Source organism: Triticum aestivum, chromosome 6D, assembly GCF_018294505.1.
Source record: "Triticum aestivum cultivar Chinese Spring chromosome 6D, IWGSC CS RefSeq v2.1, whole genome shotgun sequence".
Classification (NCBI taxonomy): Eukaryota; Viridiplantae; Streptophyta; class Magnoliopsida; order Poales; family Poaceae; genus Triticum; species Triticum aestivum.
In genome coordinates, this window is record NC_057811.1 from 183,562,003 (window position 1) to 183,582,806 (window position 20,804).

Consider the following 20,804-nt stretch of genomic DNA (forward strand, 5'->3'; position numbering starts at 1 on the left):
GCAGGGATCCTTGGCACGGCGACCTAGCTTGTGGCGGGGGCGGGGGTGGGGAATGGATCGAATGCAGCCGAATAGCAGCCATTCGACGCGCTGCGCCGATGGCAGACGGAAACTGGTTTTCCTGTTCCACGGATGAGGACGGCAGCGGGCGTCCCGAGCCACGAATCAACTCTGATGGGATAACGGTGGCCGGCATTCCGCCGTTTCCTGGCCCATAGGTCAGCACCCCCGCTATACGTATCCTCTATTTTCCATCATTATCTGGTCTCTCGTATATCCCTGCGCCATTAAATGCGCCGCATCTCAAGACGTGAACGAGCAGCCCTGATAACGAGCACATGTGTGCTCATGTGCAGAAACACCGCGTCCCTCTTACAAGTTGTACTCTACCTAATTTGATCGTAAAGAACAAATAACTTGTAGTAAAATTATTGTAAACTAGTAAAGAACTATTTTACAACTCAAATCAAGCATGAGATTTGATAGTAAAACACTATGTATTTTATAGTAAAGATGCTCTGCTGTGTTATGACTCATTTTTGGGTTGACTTTTGATGGTAATACACTTGGTGCTTAGTGGTAAAAATGATAAATCGTTTTACCACCCACTACTACAAGGAGGAGATTTGATAATAAACACTATAAAATTTTATAGAAAAATGACAGACTTCCTTACAACTCAATTTCTGATTAATTCTTGATAGTAAATTTGGTACTAGTAGATTCTATTACCACCCATTAGTACCTGGAGGGGATTTGCAAGTGGATTTCTTTCTCTTTTTATTCACCTGTAATGGCCGGAGCGACGAGCTCAGGCAGAATTTAACGCAAAATAGATATACACGTATTTATGTATGTATATTTAATAATTTTAATTTGGATCAAGATGACGTGCTGCCTCAGCATCTCAAACTACTCCCTCCGTTCCATATACTAGTTTTAAAATTTCAAAAACGCTCTTATATTATGGGATAGAGGGAGAGAACTCATAGAGATAGGGTGTATGTGTGTAGTGAGGTGATTGCACCGTGTTAATTTTTTTTCTTTCAATTTGGGCTCTGGTGTTTAATTTCGTTAGCCTTCCTCCTCCGCTCGTGTCGTCGTCTCCACCACCCACGTTGGGTTCTAGCCACGTCTCTGTCTTCCTCTCCCTCTCGTTCTCCATCTCGTTACCTCTCTGCTGCCAACCCGACCCAAGGTGCGTCTCCTCGCGACTCAACCCGCTCAAATCCCAGCCAACTAGCGCCCAATCCGGGGAGAATTGGGTTGATCCTTGTGCTGTGTTTGTTCCCATCCTCGGATCCTGGACCAAGATCCGACCGAGAGCCCAGATCTGCTGGTAGAGTTCAAGCGGGAAATATTGCAAGCCTTTTCTTACTCAGGCATTTAGGAGAGTGCAATTTTAGTGGGGTTGGCGCGTTTGATGCGGCGGTGTTGATTGGAGTGATCCATCGGTCTAGATTGGTCCTATGGCCTATCGTGGTCACTTTCTTCCTCCTTTGTTTCTTTGGACGGTTTCCTTGATTTTGCCATTTCCTGCAGGTTGTTCGTCGCCAGCATGGGTCTGGCGAAGGATGGCGCCGAGATGGAGGAGGGGACATTGGAGATTGGCATAGGTAAGTCTTGACCAAGGCAAACCGAAGCTTGTGGTATGTATATTGCTCTTGAGAATTACAGCCTAGATTGTTTAGCTTTCTTGTGTTACTCCAATGGCGAACGGATAGGTTTGCTACATTAGTGCTCTGCTGTGCATATAAAGATAATAGATGCCGGACGATTGGCATGCTGCTAGAGTGCACTCATTTGATGAAACGGAGATGTTTTTTTGACCCGATGAAACTGAGATTTTATCAATCTTTAAAGTAAATATGCTGGCAGACAGTAAAGGTTGTCCTGTTCGTTTATTCTTGATCCTGACAGGAATGTGCTGCAAATCAGTATCAGCAATGTTCTCCTGAACCATGGTCCTGAGGTCCTTGCCTTTCTCCGTTGTATCTTTGCTTTTCTCCCATAGTTTCACACTAGTTGTACTTACACTCGGTGTGGCCTATCTAGCACCCCCCGCCGGTGTTGCTTCCTATCTTTCACATTAGTCTATATAGTTTTTTTAGGAAATCATTAGTCTTTTTTTGAAAACCCATTTGGGTGATATAGCAAAGATGATAATGAATTTCTGCTTGTCATGCAGAGTATAGGACTGTCTCCGGTGTGGCAGGGCCGTTGGTTATTTTGGACAAAGTAAAGGTATGATTTGTCATTCTTCTCTATATAGCTATAGCTGCTAATGTTACCGAAATTATGGTTGGATCAAATAACCATTCTCACACTCAGTAAATTTTCGCTGTATAAACCTATTTTAGGGCCCAAAGTATCAGGAGATTGTGAACATCCGATTGGGAGATGGCACCACTCGTCGTGGTCAAGTCCTCGAAGTCGATGGTGAAAAAGCTGTTGTGCAGGTTGTTTCCTTTCTATGGACCATATTCTCTTGATTGAAGAATGCCAATTGAGTTTTACACGATGTTGCATTTGATCTGATTTTTTACATAGTTTGCTTAGGGATCCAGTGCATTAAATTGTATTTGGTTACATGGTACTTGACCTTTTTTGGATACTGAGCTGCGTGCCTCTTAAGGTATTTGAAGGTACTTCAGGGATAGACAACAAGTATACTACTGTGCAGTTCACAGGCGAGGTACCTGTTATTCACATCTTTGCTTCTGATTCTTTGTCGTTCAATCATTAAATGCTTTATTTCTTTCTATGCAATAAATACCCAGATCATCAAACTATAGCTATACAATTTCAGTATGAACAATAAATGACATCAGCCATCTTAAAGTTGGATATGGAAACTGAACCCAGAAAATGCTAGGCATGAACATTTAGTGATATCAAACGTCTTCCTGCTGAATAACTTTATTTTTCGAATGAGGCTTTGTTGACTCGTCTCAACTTCACCACTTTATTTCTTTGCATATGGCACCGTTTTGTGTTACAGGTTTTGAAAACTCCCGTCTCACTTGATATGCTTGGACGCATTTTTAATGGCTCTGGAAAACCTATTGATAATGGCCCCCCTATATTGCCCGAGGCTTACTTGGATATTTCTGGTGAGTTATTTCATGTTATCGTAAACTTTCTTATGCTTAGGGTAGACAAGTGGCATGGACACTTCTTAGGAGAACTGGAGATTAGTTAAATAATCTATTCTTTGTGAAAGGCTCCATCTTAACTTATGGTAACCTTTATAATATCTGAGAGATGTCTGATATTATCCCAGGAAGTTCTATGCAACTCCCGTTTACCAGAGGAACACTTTGTGTGCTACCAAACGTCACAACGTAACTGGGTGATTATAAAGGTGCTCTATAGGTGTCTCCGAAGGTACTTGTTGGGTTGGCGTATTTCGAGATTAGGATTTGTCACTCCGATTGTCGGAGAGGTATCTCTGGGCCCTCTCGGTAATGCACATCACTTAAGCCTTGCAAGCATTGCAACTAATGAGTTTGTTGCGAGATGATGTATTACGGAACGAGTAAAGAGACTTGCCGGTAACGAGATTGAACTAGGTATTGAGATACCGACGATCGAATCTCGGGCAAGTAACATACCGATGACAAAGGGCACAACGTATGTTGTTATGCGGTCTGACCGATAAAGATCTTCATAGAATATGTGGGAGCCAATATGAGCATCCAGGTTCCACTATTGGTTATTGACCGGAGACGTGTCTCAGTCATGTCTACATAGTTCTCGAACCCGTAGGGTCCGCACGCTTAACGTTTCGATGACAGTTATATTATGAGTTTATATGTTTTGATGTACCGAAGGTTGTTTGGAGTCCCGGATGTGATCACAGACATGACTAGGAGTCTCGAAATGGTCGAGACATAAAGATTGATATATTGGAAGCCTATGTTTGGATATCGGAAGTGTTCCGGGTGAAATCGGGATTTTACCGGAGTACCGGGAGGTTACCGGAACCCCCCGGCAACATAATGGGCCTTAGTGGGCCTAGGTGGAAGAGAGGAGAGGCGGCTAGGGCTGGGCCGCGCGCCCCTCCCCCCTAGTCCGAATAGGACAAGGAGAAGGGGGCGGCGCCCCCCTTCCTTCTTCTCCCTCTCCTCTTTCCCCCCTCCCAAGTCCTAATCCAACTAGGAAAAGGGGGGGAGTCCTACTCCCGGTGGGAGTAGGACTCCTCCTGGCGCGCCCCAAGGCTGGCCGCACCTCCCCCCTTTGATCCTTTATATACGGGGGCAGGTGGCACCCCAGACACAACAATTGATCATTGATCTCTTAGCCGTGTGCGGTGCCCCCCTCCACCATATTACACCTCGATAATATCGTAGCGGTGCTTAGGCGAAGCCCTGCGTCGGTAGAACATCATCATCGTCACCACACCGTCGTGCTGACAAAACTCTCCCTCAACACTCGGCTGGATCGGAGTTCGAGGGACGTCATCGAGCTGAACGTGTACTGAACTCGGAGGTGCCGTGCGTTCGGTACTTGATCGGTCGGATCGTGAAGACGTACGACTACATCAACCGCGTTGTGTTAACGCTTCCGCTTTCGGTCTACGAGGGTACGTGGACAACACTCTCCCCTCTCGTTGCTATGCATCACCATGATCTTGCGTGTGCGGAGGAATTTTTTTGAAATTACTACGTTCCCCAACAGTGGCATCCGAGCCTGGTTTTATGCGTAGATGTCATATGCACGAGTAGAACACAAGTGAGTTGTGGGCGATATAAGTCATACTGCTTACCAGCATGTCATACTTTGGTTCGGCGGTATTGTTGGATGAAGCGGCCCGGACCGACATTACGCGTACGCTTACGCGAGACTGGTTCTTCCGACGTGCTTTGCACAGAGGTGGCTGGCGGGTGTTAGTTTCTCCAACTTTAGTTGAACCGAGTGTGGCTATGCCCGGTCCTTGCGAAGGTTAAAACAGCACCAACTTGACAAACTATCGTTGTGGTTTTGATGCGTAGGTAAGAACGGTTCTTGCTCAGCCCGTAGCAGCCACGTAAAACTTGCAACAACAAAGTAGAGGACGTCTAACTTGTTTTTGCAGGGCATGTTGTGATGTGATATGGTCAAGGCATGATGCTATATTTTATTGTATGAGATGATCATGTTTTGTAACCGAGTTATCGGCAACTAGCAGGAGCCATATGATGGTCCACAAGGTATCTGATGTGAGCACCGGTACTCAACCAGAGGAAGAAGAATGCCAGGAGATCTGATTATAGAAACAACTGACTAACTCAAAGTTCAAATGCAAAAGAATTATGATTTCCAACTCAGGGGGGTCAGGAGCAACGCTCTGATCAAGGATGGATAAGTTGAATAGGCTTAGGGGTACAATCGATGGCAATTTGATAGGTCGAGATCCAGCTCACGTTTAAAATGACGTCTGAGCCGGAAGAATGAATTCTAGGATATGATTGAGGATTGCGAGCATTCGCAACAAATTGAATCAACGGACTCAAAATGATAATGACAAGAGATGCCAATAAGATTACGAGAATTTTGGGATTAACCATAATGCAAGCAAACAAGAATTTCAAGAGCAATAGGCTCCTGAGGATTTTCGGAAGATCGAATAGTATTTTGAAGACTATTGTGGAATACTTGAAACAACTGGGGATGACCGGATACTCGGTAAGTGCGAGAATTATCCGTAGGGGTATTCAGGTGACAAAGAACAGCAAGGCGGTAAGCTCAAAGGATTCTCGGAACAACAGAGAGAATTTCGGGGTATCTTGTAATAACAAGATCAACTGAGAAACATTGTATGAATGGCGAGTATACGTGGTTATTCATAGGAGTTTATCGATAAAAGGGAATTGCAAAAGCAATGAACACAAGTTCTCGGGTTATCAGCGGAGAGTATCTTCAGGGTCTTCACGTGCAGCAGACGATCATCAGTAATAAGGGGCTCTCCGGGTGAAAGTGATAACGAGATCCTAATGTTAGATTTAGTAAAATTCACTTAACCTGAATAGAAGAGAGATCAGAGTCCCAGAGTATAGACAAGGAGTAAAAGATCCTAATACCACCCAATGGCGACGTGGGCCCGTAAGCCACACAGCCATGTTAGTAAAACAGTTTTCACTGACTAGACTCAACTTCGGCCAAGGAGTTGGAAAGGGGGATTCCTACAGGCAGTTGGCTCTGATACCAACTTGTGACGCCCCCGATTTGACCGTACACTAATCATGCACGCAAATGTGTACGATCAAGATCAGGGACTCACGGGAAGATATCACAACACAACTCTAAAACATAAATAAGTCATACAAGCATCATAATACAAGCCATGGGCCTCGAGGGCTCGAATACAAGTGCTCGATCATAGACGAGTCAGCGGAAGCAACAATATCTGAGTACAGCCATAAGTTAAACAAGTTTGCCTTAAGAAGGCTAGCACAAAAGTAGCAACGATCGAAAAGGCAAGGCCTCCTGCCTGGGACCTCCTAACTACTCCTCGAAGCCGAACTCCATGTAGAATCATCCTCGGGATCTCTAGCTCCTGGACTCCAGCATCTGGTTGCGACAATCAGGTATACAAAGGGGAAAAGAGGGAGAAAAGCAACCGTGAGTACTCATCCAAAGTACTCGCAAGCAAGGAGCTACACTACATATGCATGTGTATATGTGTAAAGGGCCATATCAGTGGACTGAACTGCAGAATGCCAGAATAAGAGGGGGATAGCTAATCCTGTCGAAGACTACGCTTCTGGCATCTCCATCTTGCAGCATGTAGAAGAGAGTAGATTGAAGTCCTCCAAGTAGCATCGCATAGCATAATCCTACCCGGCGATCCCCTCCTCGTCGCCCTGTTAGAGAGCGATCACCGGGTTGTATCTGGCACTTGGAAGGGTGTATTTTATTCAGTATCCAGTTCTAGTTGTCATAAGGTCAAGGTACAACTCCGGGTCGTCCTTTTACCGAGGGACACGGCTATTCGAATAGATAAACTTCCCTGCAGGGGTGCACCACATAACCCAACACGCTCGATCCCATTTGGCCGGACACACTTTTCTGGGTCATGCCCGGCCTCGTAAGATCAACACGTCGCAGCCCCACCTAAGCACAACAGAGCGGTCAGCACGCCGGTCTAATCCTAAGCGCGCAGGGGTCTGGGCCCATCGCCCTATGCACACCTGCACGTTGCGAACGCGGCCGCGAGCAGACCTAGCAACCCACACGATCACGGCGGTTACGTCAAAGCGGTCCAACACGGCGCGCGCCACTCAGTCGCTGACGTCACGAAGGCTTCGGCTGATACCACGACGCCGGGATACCCATAACTACTCCCGCGTAGATGGCTAGTGCGTATAGACCAAATGGCCAGACTCAGATCAAATACCAAGATCTCGTTAAGCGTGTTAAGTAACCGCGAACGTCGACCAGGGCCAGGCCCACCTCTCACCTAGGCGGTCTCAACCTGCCCTGTCGCTCCGCCACAAAGATCCACTTGCGGGTACTCCTTCGAGCCGACCCGACTTTAGTCATCACATGTGTCATGTATGTAGTATATAAGTATATACCCGTGATCACCGCCCAGGCGATCACGGCCCGATAGTATAGCACAGCAGACGGACAAGAATGTAGGGCCACTGATGGAAATCTAGCATCCTATACTAAGCATGTAGGATTGCAGGTAAAGGTATCAACAGTAGTAGCAAGGATAGGCTATGCATCAGGATAGGATATCGGAAAGCAGTAACATGCTACACTACTCTAATGTAAGCAGTATAGAGAAGAATAGGCGATATCTGGTGATCAAGGGGGGGCTTGCCTGATTGCTCTGGCAAGTAGGAGGGATCGTCAACTCCGTAGTCGAACTGGGCAGCAGCAGCGTCAGTCTCGTAGTCTACCGGAGAGAAGAGGGGGAAGAAACAGTAAATACAATGCAAACATAAGCACGACGAGACATAACATGGCAAAGCGCAGCGATAGGAGTGTTCTAACGCAGTGCTACACGATACTGGCGAAGGGGGATAATATCCGGAAAGTTTTCCCGGAGTTAGGCATTTTTGGACAGATGAAACGGAGGGGAATGTTGCGAGTATGATAGGTTAGGGAGGTGTGGCGGACGAACGGGCTGCGTATCCGGATTCGTCTCGTCGTTCTGAGCAACTTTCATGTAGAAAACATTTTCATCCGAGTTACGGTTTAAAAGATATGAATTTTCAAAGATTATTTGAATTTCTGGAATTTATTTATTTATTAAATTAAATTCGAATTATCCAAAACAGTAATGGTGACGTCAGCATGTCGTATGTGTGACATCAGCAGTCAACTGTGCGCTGACCATGTCACCCTGACATGTGGGGCCCACATGTCAGCCTCTGTAGCTAATTAACTGGGTTAATTTAAACAAAAAAAAACTTAATTAGATTGTGGGCCCTACTAGTCAGTGTCTGATTAGGGATTAGTTTAACTAACTAATTTAACTAACTGATTAATTAGTATTTTTATTTTTATTTTTTAAAAGGTTTTATTGGTGGGCCCCGTATGTCAGCTGCTGGGATTGGCCCAGTCAGCATCGACCGAAGTCAACGGGTCAAAGGTGGGGCCCAGGGGCCCGCTGGTCAGTGACCCTGGGGGTGGGCCCCAGGCGCCACGTCGGACGCCGGCGGGAGGGCACTCCGGCGAGCCCGTACACGGCGGCGAGCCTCGGCCGTGGCCGGAATTCGGCCACAGGGGTCCGTTTCACGCGCGCTTGGTCGCGTTCGAACGGCCAAGACGATCCGCGCCGGATGGTGGTAGTGGTTCGTCCGGAGGTGGCCGGAAACGGCATCGGCGGTGAGCTTAGCGGCGGCCGGAGTTCGGGGTTGCACGGGCACGGCGATGGGAGGCACGGGAAGGCCAGATGTGGGGCTCAACGGGGCCCTGGGAGTGCCAGGAGCACGCGGGGACCATCGGTGCGGGCGGAGGAGCTCGGGGTGCGCGAGCCAGGCAGCTATGGCGGACGGCGGCGGTCGGTACTAGCAGGGAAGCTAGCAGGAGGGGAACCGGAGCCCAGGAAGAGAGGGGGGTAGCGGAGCTCACTGGGGAGCCGTAGGGAGTGGCAGCGGGCTTGGGGGAGGCTGAGGCCGTCCGGCGCGGTGGGGACGAGGACGACGGTTCCGGGCGACGGCGGTTGGCGTCGGGGCGGCGAGCACGGCGTCCTGCGAGGCGGGCGACGGGGGGGGGGAGCGGCGCCGACGTCGGGGCCTCAGGCGGCGGTGGTCGGAGACGGGGGACAGGGGCGACGGGGCGCCGGCGGTGGGCACAGGGGCAAGGCGCCCCGATCCAGATCACGTTCGGGAGGAGGAGCGAGGGGAGACGGGTTCGTGGGGAAAATGGGGTGTAGTGGGCTAGGGTTGGCAGGAGGGAGAGGGGGCCTTTTGTACTGAGGGGGAGGTCGTGGATGGCTTCCACGCAGGGCTCGGGTGGCCATGGCCGGGGGGATGAGCGCCACGATCCCCCTGCCTCCCTGTAGCAGAGGAAGGGGACGAGGGGGTGGGCTGGCCCCTTTTGGCTAGATGGGCCAAGTGGCCCAGGAGGCTCTCTTTTTGTTTTAATTTTTGTTTAGTCTTATCCTTTTTCTTATTTTTCTTTTCTGATTTAATTTTATTTCCCAAATTGTTTTAGTTTTGTAAAATATTCATTTAGTACCTAAAATAGTAACATTAATTATACCACTGCCACAATAACTTTGGAACCTAGCTAAAGTAGTTTAGTATTTTATAAAATATAATAGGGGTATAACTAATTGTTTTTGCTGCTGTTGTCATCACTTTAGGGTATTTAAATATTTTAAAAAGATGTTGTTTCTCCACCAATATCATCCATGATTTATTTGTCACATTAACAACATTTTATTTTGACTTTTGAAAACTTTAATTGTTTGCCTTTAATTTGAAGTTGAATTCCGAATCGGTTTTGAACTAACGCGAGATTTGCAACAGTATCAGAGGTGATGTGGCACCATTAGCAGAGTTTTACTGTAGCCTAATTATCCGGGCGTCACAATTCTCCTCCACTACAAGAAATCTCGTCCCGAGATTTAAGAGGGGAAGTGACGGGGAAGGGATTTGGTTACGAAATTCTAACGAGTCATCTCGGTCTTGGTTGCTCTTCTCGAAGAGGTCGATCCATTACGTGGGTGTCTTCATTTATCTGCTTCGGTCATCATGACGATGTTGGCATCCTTTCTTCGGGAGCTCCATCGTACTTACGAAAGGATAGGAGGGAAACTACAAGGACAGGTGTCTGCAAGGGCTGATATTCGGCAATTAGCTCTGGGGTTTTGGACCAAGGTATCCCTTGAGTCGAAACTTAGGAAAACATCGAGAGCAAAGTAAGAAGGTACAATAAGGAGTTTCAAGCGGCCAGGCAATCGTTCGATGCCTGAAACAGGGCGTGAAAGGGGCTCAAAGCAATCGGGAATAAGTATTGCGTCTTATACCAGAATAGATCAATAGGCAGGTGGCCCGTGAATTACATACAAAGTCAAGCACGAGGAGTAACTTTGACAAAAGGGTGTACAGGAGAGTCAGGTTTCGATCTTGTGGAACTGTGGGTTATGGGCCCACCATGTGGGTTAAAAGTAGGAAGGGCGGAGACGTCTTGCATGATCATGTAAGCAAGGGATGTCAGAGGATAGCATGTCTTTTATGTCGGCAACCACATCGGTACCAAGGGTGAGGGACGAAGAGAACCATTTTCCTGCTCGTCGAAACGAGGCGGACCAATAGGCAAAGTTCTCGTCCATCGGTGGTTACCGGAATATCATCGACAATAGTAACAGGGTCTTACTGACAGGATTGTACACCGGGGTGTTTACATAAGCAGGAGAATACTACTGCTTAGATCATATAGATCACCAGAAAGGTTAAACCAAACAATGGAAAGGAAAATATGATTATCAGATTAAACAGAAGAATGGAAAGGAAAATGTGTTTAAACACATATTTCAAGGGTGTATCCTCCCCAAGGACAAGCAGAGCATGATATCCAGGACAGGATATAATGTAGAAAACTCTTTAGGTAAGGTGAGAGAAATTTCATGACATCACCCATACTACGGTGTTTGGATAATGCAAAGAAAATTTTGCATTGTTCTTCAAATGCTCTTATTGAAAATCGGAGTACCACAGACATGCTTCGAGATAACATTGGCATGGTCTTCAAGCAAAGGTCAGACGTTGGATACAAAGGATCCATCGGAAACAACTTATAGAATAAGTCTTACCACTTTCTCATGGAAGAATAGCTAACCTTGCTAAAAGGGAAAACTTATAACAATAGGTCCTCCCGCCAGGTGTGCTGGGTATCATCACCTTACCGGGTCATAAATAGGCCAATGTTATAACTCTTGGAAATATGTCCCAACCATCATACCTGACCGAGATTCAGATCTGATTGGTGTCAGGATACCTCAGACTCAGGATGTCTGAGAAGAAAAGTGCAACACAAATTGATGGGATGACATTATAAGATTCTCGGGAAATGAACTATGAAAGCAAGTTCCGAAACCAGAGTTCTTCATTAAACCAAAGAGAGGGATAGGAGGTGGCTGATGGACTCAGCGACATTCCATTGAGAGTTCCAAGATGGATTTCCACAACTATGTGAACAAGGAGATAACAATAGTTAGATCGAATGACTTAATGATGTATGCTCGAGGAAAACATACACAGTTAAACATTGGTTGAAATGTGCACCCGAAATGTGGGCTAGGTAGCACGATCAATGTTCGAATGATGATTCATTAAGCCATAGACGTAGAATGAAACTATAGACCAATAACTTCAAAGCAATAGGGTTGCTAGAAGTTTAGAATTTACACGTCACAGACCATTTGTCGGTATTTCGTTTAGAAACAACACGGGGACCAAGAAAGAATGGTGATGGTGAGAAGTATCACTGTACCAAGAATTCTTAAGAGGTGGAGTAATGCTCACGACATTCTTGACATCGAAGATGGTAATACTCCACGGTAGAACATAACATAGGTTGGATAGCAGGGAAATCAAGATACAACACAAAATATGAACAAGTTTGTGTTGAGGGGAGGCAAGAATGTTGTCGATGATAACACAATTCATCGAGGGGCAAGGATGGTATTTCTCATCCTGAATTTCGACACACAACTTGGAAGAAATCAAATTGTTGACAATGATCACGACAAATTTGTCGAGAGGTTTTCAAGAAGATGTAATTGATCGACGATGACATCAAGTCAAAGGAATGATGAAAGCGAAAGGTTATTGGAACCACGGGTAGGGCACAAACTCGAATTCAAGTTTGCTATTCAAGGAGAAGTGATATGACGAGGGAGATCGACGCAAGATTAGCTCACTGTCGAAATTTGTGCGCTGGGAAGGTCCAGGTAACACAGTTAAAATCATCAAGGTAATGATATAGCCAAACAGGCTAGGAATGGCGTGATCGGGTACAAACTCGTACTTAAGGAAGATTACTAAGAGTTGTTGAACCGTAGTGCGGACTCGGTTCAGTTATCGGTGTCTTTGCGTGATTAATAACTCAGAGCCCGTGGAAAATTGGAATCAATGAGAATGTAGCACTTGATGGAGAACTCATAATAAGTTATGCAGTTCCGTGATAATCTCGAGATACCAGGGGGGTAATGCTCGACGACAAATCAAAGTAGAGGTTGGACTAGGGTATTGCTCTGCAGAAGACAAGTGCTTAAACTTGCACGAGAAATGGTATTTAAAGGAGAACATGGTCGGAACCACGATTGAAAAAGGCCAGATCCCAGATATAAGATGAACTTATACCAATGGAATAATTAATTTAAGAAAAGCTTTAATGATAAGATCTACATCGTGTTCATGGGCATGAACGCAAAGTTCAAGGTCGACTCCCACTTCTCCAATGCATAACCTTTCATTTACTTCTCGCGTTCGATGAAGTTATTTAGTAGAAAATTATCTGGTAAAATACCAGAAGGTTATGGCTTGTGAAAACCTTCGGGTTCATACGGTTTTTTTTAGGGAAGGTATAGGTTCAACCCATCAAGGCATCTTAGGAACATATACCACAAACTTCGGAGTAAATATTACAAGCTCGAAAGAAGGGCATTGTTCAAAATCAGATGATACAATTTACCAAAGGCATTATATACCCATGGAAAGGCTCACAAGGTTATTCAATAGGAAGGACACTGTCGGATAAAATCCAACAAGGGAACCGATGGTCCACAAGGGATCTGATGTGAGCACCGGTACTCAACCAGAGGAAGAAGAATGCCAGGAGATCTGATTATAGAAACAACTGACTAACTCAAAGTTCAAATGCAAAAGAATTATGATTTCCAACTCAGGGGGGTCAGGAGCAACGCTCTGATCAAGGATGGATAAGTTGAATAGGCTTAGGGGTACAATCGATGGCAATTTGATAGGTCGAGATCCAGCTCACGTTTAAAATGACGTCTGAGCCGGAAGAATGAATTCTAGGATATGATTGAGGATTGCGAGCATTCGCAACAAATTGAATCAACAGACTCAAAATGATAATGACAAGAGATGCCAATAAGATTATGAGAATTTTGGGATTAACCATAATGCAAGCAAACAAGAATTTCAAGAGCAATAGGCTCCTGAGGATTTTCGGAAGATCGAATAGTATTTTGAAGACTATTGTGGAATACTTGAAACAACTGGGGATGACCGGATACTCGGTAAGTGCGAGAATTATCCGTAGGGGTATTCAGATGACAAAGAACAGCAAGGCAGTAAGCTCAAAGGATTCTCGGAACAACAGAGAGAATTTCGGGGTATCTTGTAATAACAAGATCAACTGAGAAACATTGTATGAATGGCGAGTATACGTGGTTATTCATAGGAGTTTATCGATAAAAGGGAATTGCAAAAGCAATGAACACAAGTTCTCGGGTTATCAGCGGAGAGTATCTTCAGGGTCTTCACGTGCAGCAGACGATCATCAGTAATAAGGGGCTCTCCGGGTGAAAGTGATAACGAGATCCTAATGTTAGATTTAGTAAAATTCACTTAACCTGAATAGAAGAGAGATCAGAGTCCCAGAGTATAGACAAGGAGTAAAAGATCCTAATACCACCCAATGGCGACGTGGGCCCGTAAGCCACACAGCCATGTTAGTAAAACAGTTTTCACTGACTAGACTCAACTTCGGCCAAGGAGTTGGAAAGGGGGATTCCTACAGGCAGTTGGCTCTGATACCAACTTGTGACGCCCCCGATTTGACCGTACACTAATCATGCACGCAAATGTGTACGATCAAGATCAGGGACTCACGGGAAGATATCACAACACAACTCTAAAACATAAATAAGTCATACAAGCATCATAATACAAGCCATGGGCCTCGAGGGCTCGAATACAAGTGCTCGATCATAGACGAGTCAGCGGAAGCAACAATATCTGAGTACAGCCATAAGTTAAACAAGTTTGCCTTAAGAAGGCTAGCACAAAAGTAGCAACGATCGAAAAGGCAAGGCCTCCTGCCTGGGACCTCCTAACTACTCCTCGAAGCCGAACTCCATGTAGAATCATCCTCGGGATCTCTAGCTCCTGGACTCCAGCATCTGGTTGCGACAATCAGGTATAGAAAGGGGAAAAGAGGGAGAAAAGCAACCGTGAGTACTCATCCAAAGTACTCGCAAGCAAGGAGCTACACTACATATGCATGGGTATATGTGTAAAGGGCCATATCAGTGGACTGAACTGCAGAATGCCAGAATAAGAGGGGGATAGCTAATCCTGTCGAAGACTACGCTTCTGGCAGCCTCCATCTTGCAGCATGTAGAAGAGAGTAGATTGAAGTCCTCCAAGTAGCATCGCATAGCATAATCCTACCCGGCGATCCCCTCCTCGTCGCCCTGTTAGAGAGCGATCACCGGGTTGTATCTGGCACTTGGAAGGGTGTATTTTATTCAGTATCCAGTTCTAGTTGTCATAAGGTCAAGGTACAACTCCGGGTCGTCCTTTTACCGAGGGACACGGCTATTCGAATAGATAAACTTCCCTGCAGGGGTGCACCACATAACCCAACACGCTCGATCCCATTTGGCCGGACACACTTTTCTGGGTCATGCCCGGCCTCGTAAGATCAACGCGTCGCAGCCCCACCTAAGCACAACAGAGCGGTCAGCACGCCGGTCTAATCCTAAGCGCGCAGGGGTCTGGGCCCATCGCCCTATGCACACCTGCACGTTGCGAACGCGGCCGCGAGCAGACCTAGCAACCCACACGATCACGGCGGTTACGTCAAAGCGGTCCAACACGGCGCGCGCCACTCAGTCGCTGACGTCACGAAGGCTTCGGCTGATACCACGACGCCGGGATACCCATAACTACTCCCGCGTAGATGGCTAGTGCGTATAGACCAAATGGCCAGACTCAGATCAAATACCAAGATCTCGTTAAGCGTGTTAAGTAACCGCGAACGTCGACCAGGGCCAGGCCCACCTCTCACCTAGGCGGTCTCAACCTGCCCTGTCGCTCCGCCACAAAGATCCACTTGCGGGTACTCCTTCGAGCCGACCCGACTTTAGTCATCACATGTGTCATGTATGTAGTATATAAGTATATACCCGTGATCACCGCCCAGGCGATCACGGCCCGATAGTATAGCACAGCAGACGGACAAGAATGTAGGGCCACTGATGGAAATCTAGCATCCTATACTAAGCATGTAGGATTGCAGGTAAAGGTATCAACAGTAGTAGCAAGGATAGGCTATGCATCAGGATAGGATATCGGAAAGCAGTAACATGCTACACTACTCTAATGCAAGCAGTATAGAGAAGAATAGGCGATATCTGGTGATCAAGGGGGGGCTTGCCTGATTGCTCTGGCAAGTAGGAGGGATCGTCAACTCCGTAGTCGAACTGGGCAGCAGCAGCGTCAGTCTCGTAGTCTACCGGAGAGAAGAGGGGGAAGAAACAGTAAATACAATGCAAACATAAGCACGATGAGACATAACATGGCAAAGCGCAGCGATAGGAGTGTTCTAACGCAGTGCTACACGATACTGGCGAAGTGGGATAATATCCGGAAAGTTTTCCCGGAGTTAGGCATTTTTGGACAGATGAAACGGAGGGGGAATGTTGCGAGTTTGATAGGTTAGGGAGGTGTGGCGGACGAACGGGCTGCGTATCCGGATTCGTCTCGTCGTTCTGAGCAACTTTCATGTAGAAAACATTTTCATCCGAGTTACGGTTTAAAAGATATGAATTTTCAAAGATTATTTGAATTTCTGGAATTTATTTATTTATTAAATTAAATTCGAATTATCCAAAACAGTAATGGTGACGTCAGCATGTCGTATGTGTGACATCAGCAGTCAACTGTGCGCTGACCATGTCACCCTGACATGTGGGGCCCACATGTCAGCCTCTGTAGCTAATTAACTGGGTTAATTTAAACAAAAAAAAAACTTAATTAGATTGTGGGCCCTACTAGTCAGTGTCTGATTAGGGATTAGTTTAACTAACTAATTTAACTAACTGATTAATTAGTATTTTTATTTTATTTTTTAAAGGCTTTATTGGTGGGCCCCGTATGTCAGCTGCTGGGATTGGCCCAGTCAGCATCGACCGAAGTCAACGGGTCAAAGGTGGGGCCCAGGGGCCCGCTGGTCAGTGACCCTGGGGGTGGGCCCTAGGCGCCACGTCGGACGCCGGCGGGAGGGCACTCCGGCGAGCCCGTACACGGCGGCGAGCCTCGGCCGTGGCCGGAATTCGGCCACAGGGGTCCGTTTCACGCGCGCTTGGTCGCGTTCGAACGGCCAAGACGATCCGCGCCGGATGGTGGTAGTGGTTCGTCCGGAGGTGGCCGGAAATGGCATCGGCCGGAGTTCGGGGTTGCACGGGCACGGCGATGGGAGGCACGGGAAGGCCAGATGTGGGGCTCAACGGGGCCCTGGGAGTGCCAGGAGCACGCGGGGACCATCGGTGCGGGCGAAGGAGCTCGGGGTGCGCGAGCCAGGCAGCTATGGCGGACGGCAGCGGTCGGTACTAGCAGGGAAGCTAGCAGGAGGGGAACCGGAGCCCAGGAAGAGAGGGGGGGTAGCGGAGCTCACTGGGGAGCCGTAGGGAGTGGCAGTGGGCTCGGGGGAGGCTGAGGCCGTCCGGCGCGGTGGGGACGAGGACGACGGTTCCGGGCGACGGCGGTTGGCGTCGGGGCGGCGAGCACGGCGTCCTGCGAGGCGGGCGACGGGGGGGGGGGGGGGGCAGCGGCGCCGACGTCGGGGCCTCAGGCGGCGGTGGTCGGAGACGGGGGACAGGGGCGACGGGGCGCCGGCGGTGGGCACAGGGGCAAGGGCGCCCCGATCCAGATCACGTTCGGGAGGAGGAGCGAGGGGAGACGGGTTCGTGGGGAAAATGGGGTGTAGTGGGCTAGGGTTGGCAGGAGGGAGAGGGGGCCTTTTGTACTGAGGGGGAGGTCGTGGATGGCTTCCACGCAGGGCTCGGGTGGCCATGGCCGGGGGGATGAGCGCCACGATCCCCCTGCCTCCCTGTAGCAGAGGAAGGGGACGAGGGGGTGGGCTGGCCCCTTTTGGCTAGATGGGCCAAGTGGCCCAGGAGGCTCTCTTTTTGTTTTAATTTTTGTTTAGTCTTATCCTTTTTCTTATTTTTCTTTTCTGATTTAATTTTATTTCCCAAATTGTTTTAGTTTTGTAAAATATTCATTTAGTACCTAAAATAGTAACATTAATTATACCACTGCCACAATAACTTTGGAACCTAGCTAAAGTAGTTTAGTATTTTATAAAATATTATAGGGGTATAACTAATTGTTTTTGCTGCTGTTGTCATCACTTTAGGGTATTTAAATATTTTAAAAAGATGTTGTTTCTCCACCAATATCATCCATGATTTATTTGTCACATTAACAACATTTTATTTTGACTTTTGAAAACTTTAATTGTTTGCCTTTAATTTGAAGTTGAATTCCGAATCGGTTTTGAACTAACGCGAGATTTGCAACAGTATCAGAGGTGATGTGGCACCATTAGCAGAGTTTTACTGTAGCCTAATTATCCGGGCGTCACAATGATCAACATAGTGATGTTCACCATTGAAAACTACTCCATTTCACGTGATGATCGGTTATGGTTTAGTTGATTTGGATCACGTGATCACTTAGATGATTAGAGGGATGTCTATCTAAGTGGGAGTTCTTAAGTAATATGATTAATTGAACTTAAATTTATCATGAACTTAGTACCTGATAGTATGTTGATTGTAGATAGATGGCCCGTGCTGTTGTTTCGTTGAATTTTAATGCGTTCCTTGAGAAAGCAAAGTTGAAAGATGATGGTAGCAATTACACGGACTGGATCCGTAACTTGAGGATTATCCTCATTGCTGCACAGAAGAATTACGTCCTGGAAGCACCGCTGGGTGCCAGGCCTGCTGCAGGAGCAATACCAGATGTTATGAACGTCTGGCAGAGCAAAGCTGATGACTACTCGATAGTTCAGTGTGCCATGCTTTACGGCTTAGAACCGGGTCTTCAACGACGTTTTGAACGTCATGGAGCATATGAGATGTTCCAGGAGTTGAAGTTAATATTTCAAGCAAATGCCCGGATTGAGAGATATGAAGTCTCCAATAAGTTCTACAGCTGCAAGATGGAAGAGAATAGTTATGTCAGTGAACATATACTCAAAATGTCTGGGTATAACAATCACTTGATTCAATTGGGAGTTAATCTTCCGGATGATAGCATCATTGACAGAATTCTTCAATCACTGCCACCAAGCTACAAGAGCTTCGTGATGAACTATAACATGCAAGGGATGGATAAGACGATTCCCGAGCTCTTCGCAATGCTAAAGGCTGCGGAGGTAGAAATCAAAAAGGAGCATCAAGTGTTGATGGCCAATAAGACCACTAGTTTCAGGAGAAGAAACCCAAGTCTGGACCTAAGCCTGAGACTGAGTGCTTCTACTGCAAGCAGACTGGTCACTGGAAGCGGAACTGCCCCAAGTATTTGGCGGATAAGAAGGATGGCAAGGTGAACAAAGGTATATGTGATATACATGTTATTGATGTGTACCTTACTAGAGCTCGCAGTAGCACCTGGGTATTTGATACTGGTTCTGTTGCTAATATTTGCAACTCGAAACAGGGACTACGGATTAAGCGAACACTGGCCAAGGACGAGGTGACGATGCGCGTGGGAAACGGTTCCAAAGTCGATGTGATCGTCGTCGGCACGCTACCTCTACATCTACCTTCGGGATTAGTATTAGACCTAAATAATTGTTATTTGGTGCCAGCGTTGAGCATGAACATTATATCTGGATCTTGTTTGATGCGAGACGGTTATTCATTTAAATCAGAGAATAATGGTTGTTCTATTTATATGAGTAATATCTTTTATGGTCATGCACCCTTGAAGAGTGGTCTATTTTTAATGAATCTCGATAGTAGTGATACACATATTCATAATGTCGAAGCCAAAAGATGCAGAGTTGATAATGATAGTGCAACTTATTTGTGGCACTGCCGTTTAGGTCATATCGGTGTAAAGCGCATGAAGAAACTCCATACTGATGGACTTTTGGAATCACTTGATTATGAATCACTTGGTACTTGCGAACCGTGCCTCATGGGAAAGATGACTAAAACGCCGTTCTCCGGAACTATGGAGAGAGCAACAGATTTGTTGGAAATCATACATACAGATGTATGTGGTCCAATGAATATTGAGGCTCGTGGCGGATATCGTTATTTTCTCACCTTCACAGATGATTTGAGCAGATATGGGTATATCTACTTAATGAAACATAAGTCTGAAACATTTGAAAAGTTCAAAGAATTTCATAGTGAAGTTGAAAATCATCGTAACAAGAAAATAAAGTTTCTACGATCAGATCGTGGAGGAGAATATTTGAGTTACGAGTTTGGTCTACATTTGAAACAATGCGGAATAGTTTCGCAACTCACGCCACTCGGAACACCACAACGTAATGGTGTGTCCGAACGTCGTAATCGTACTTTACTAGATATGGTGCGATCTATGATGTCTCTTACTGATTTACCGCTATCGTTTTGGGGTTATGCTTTAGAGACGGCTGCATTCACGTTAAATAGGGCACCATCGAAATCCGTTGAAACGATGCCTTATGAACTGTGGTTTGGCAAGAAACCAAAGTTGTCGTTTCTTAAAGTTTGGGGCTGCGATGCTTATGTGAAAAAGCTTCAACCTGATAAGCTCGAACCTAAATCGGAGAAATGTGTCTTCATAGGATACCCAAAGGAGACTGTTGGGTACACCTTCTATCACAGATCCGAAGGCAAGACATTCGTTGCTAAGAATGGATCCTTTCTAGAGAAGGAGTTTCTCTCGAAAGAAGTGAGTGGGAGGAAAGTAGAACTTGATGAGGTAACTGTACCTGCTCCCTTATTGGAAAATAGTTCATCACAGAAACCGGTTCCTGTGACGCCTACACCAATTAGTGAGGAAGTTAATGATGATGATCATGAAACTTCAGATCAAGTTGTTACTGAACCTCGTAGGTCAACCAGAGTAAGATCCGCACCAGAGTGGTACGGTAATCCTGTTCTAGAGGTTATGTTACTAGACCATGACGAACCTACGAACTATGAAGAAGTGATGGTGAGCCCAGATTCCGCAAAATGGCTTGAGGCCATGAAATCCGAGATGGGATCCATGTATGAGAACAAGGTATGGACTTTGGTTGACTTGCCCAATGATCGGCAAGCCATTGAAAATAAATGGATCTTCAAGAAGAAGACTGACGCTGACGGTAATGTTACTGTC

General features: G+C 46.5%; 1 protein-coding gene across 4 annotated transcripts; it reads left to right on the forward strand.

The window, feature by feature from the left end:
- The first annotated feature begins 994 nt into the window (after positions 1-994).
- Positions 995-19,174, forward strand: LOC123144403 (V-type proton ATPase subunit B 1-like). Of its 4 annotated transcripts, none has more exons than XM_044563529.1 (7): positions 995-1,198; positions 1,543-1,616; positions 2,189-2,244; positions 2,361-2,459; positions 2,636-2,695; positions 3,002-3,113; positions 19,146-19,174. In XM_044563529.1, the coding sequence occupies exons 2-7, from the start codon at positions 1,559-1,561 to the stop codon at positions 19,157-19,159; spliced, it is 399 nt and encodes a 132-aa protein (XP_044419464.1). In that variant the 5' UTR covers positions 995-1,198; positions 1,543-1,558; the 3' UTR covers positions 19,160-19,174. The 4 variants fall into 4 exon arrangements, with proteins under 4 accessions (XP_044419464.1, XP_044419462.1, XP_044419463.1 ...); XM_044563527.1 differs by lacking the exon at positions 19,146-19,174 and adding an exon at positions 18,975-19,042; XM_044563528.1 differs by lacking the exon at positions 19,146-19,174 and adding an exon at positions 18,261-18,303.
- The last annotated feature ends 1,630 nt before the right edge of the window (positions 19,175-20,804 follow it).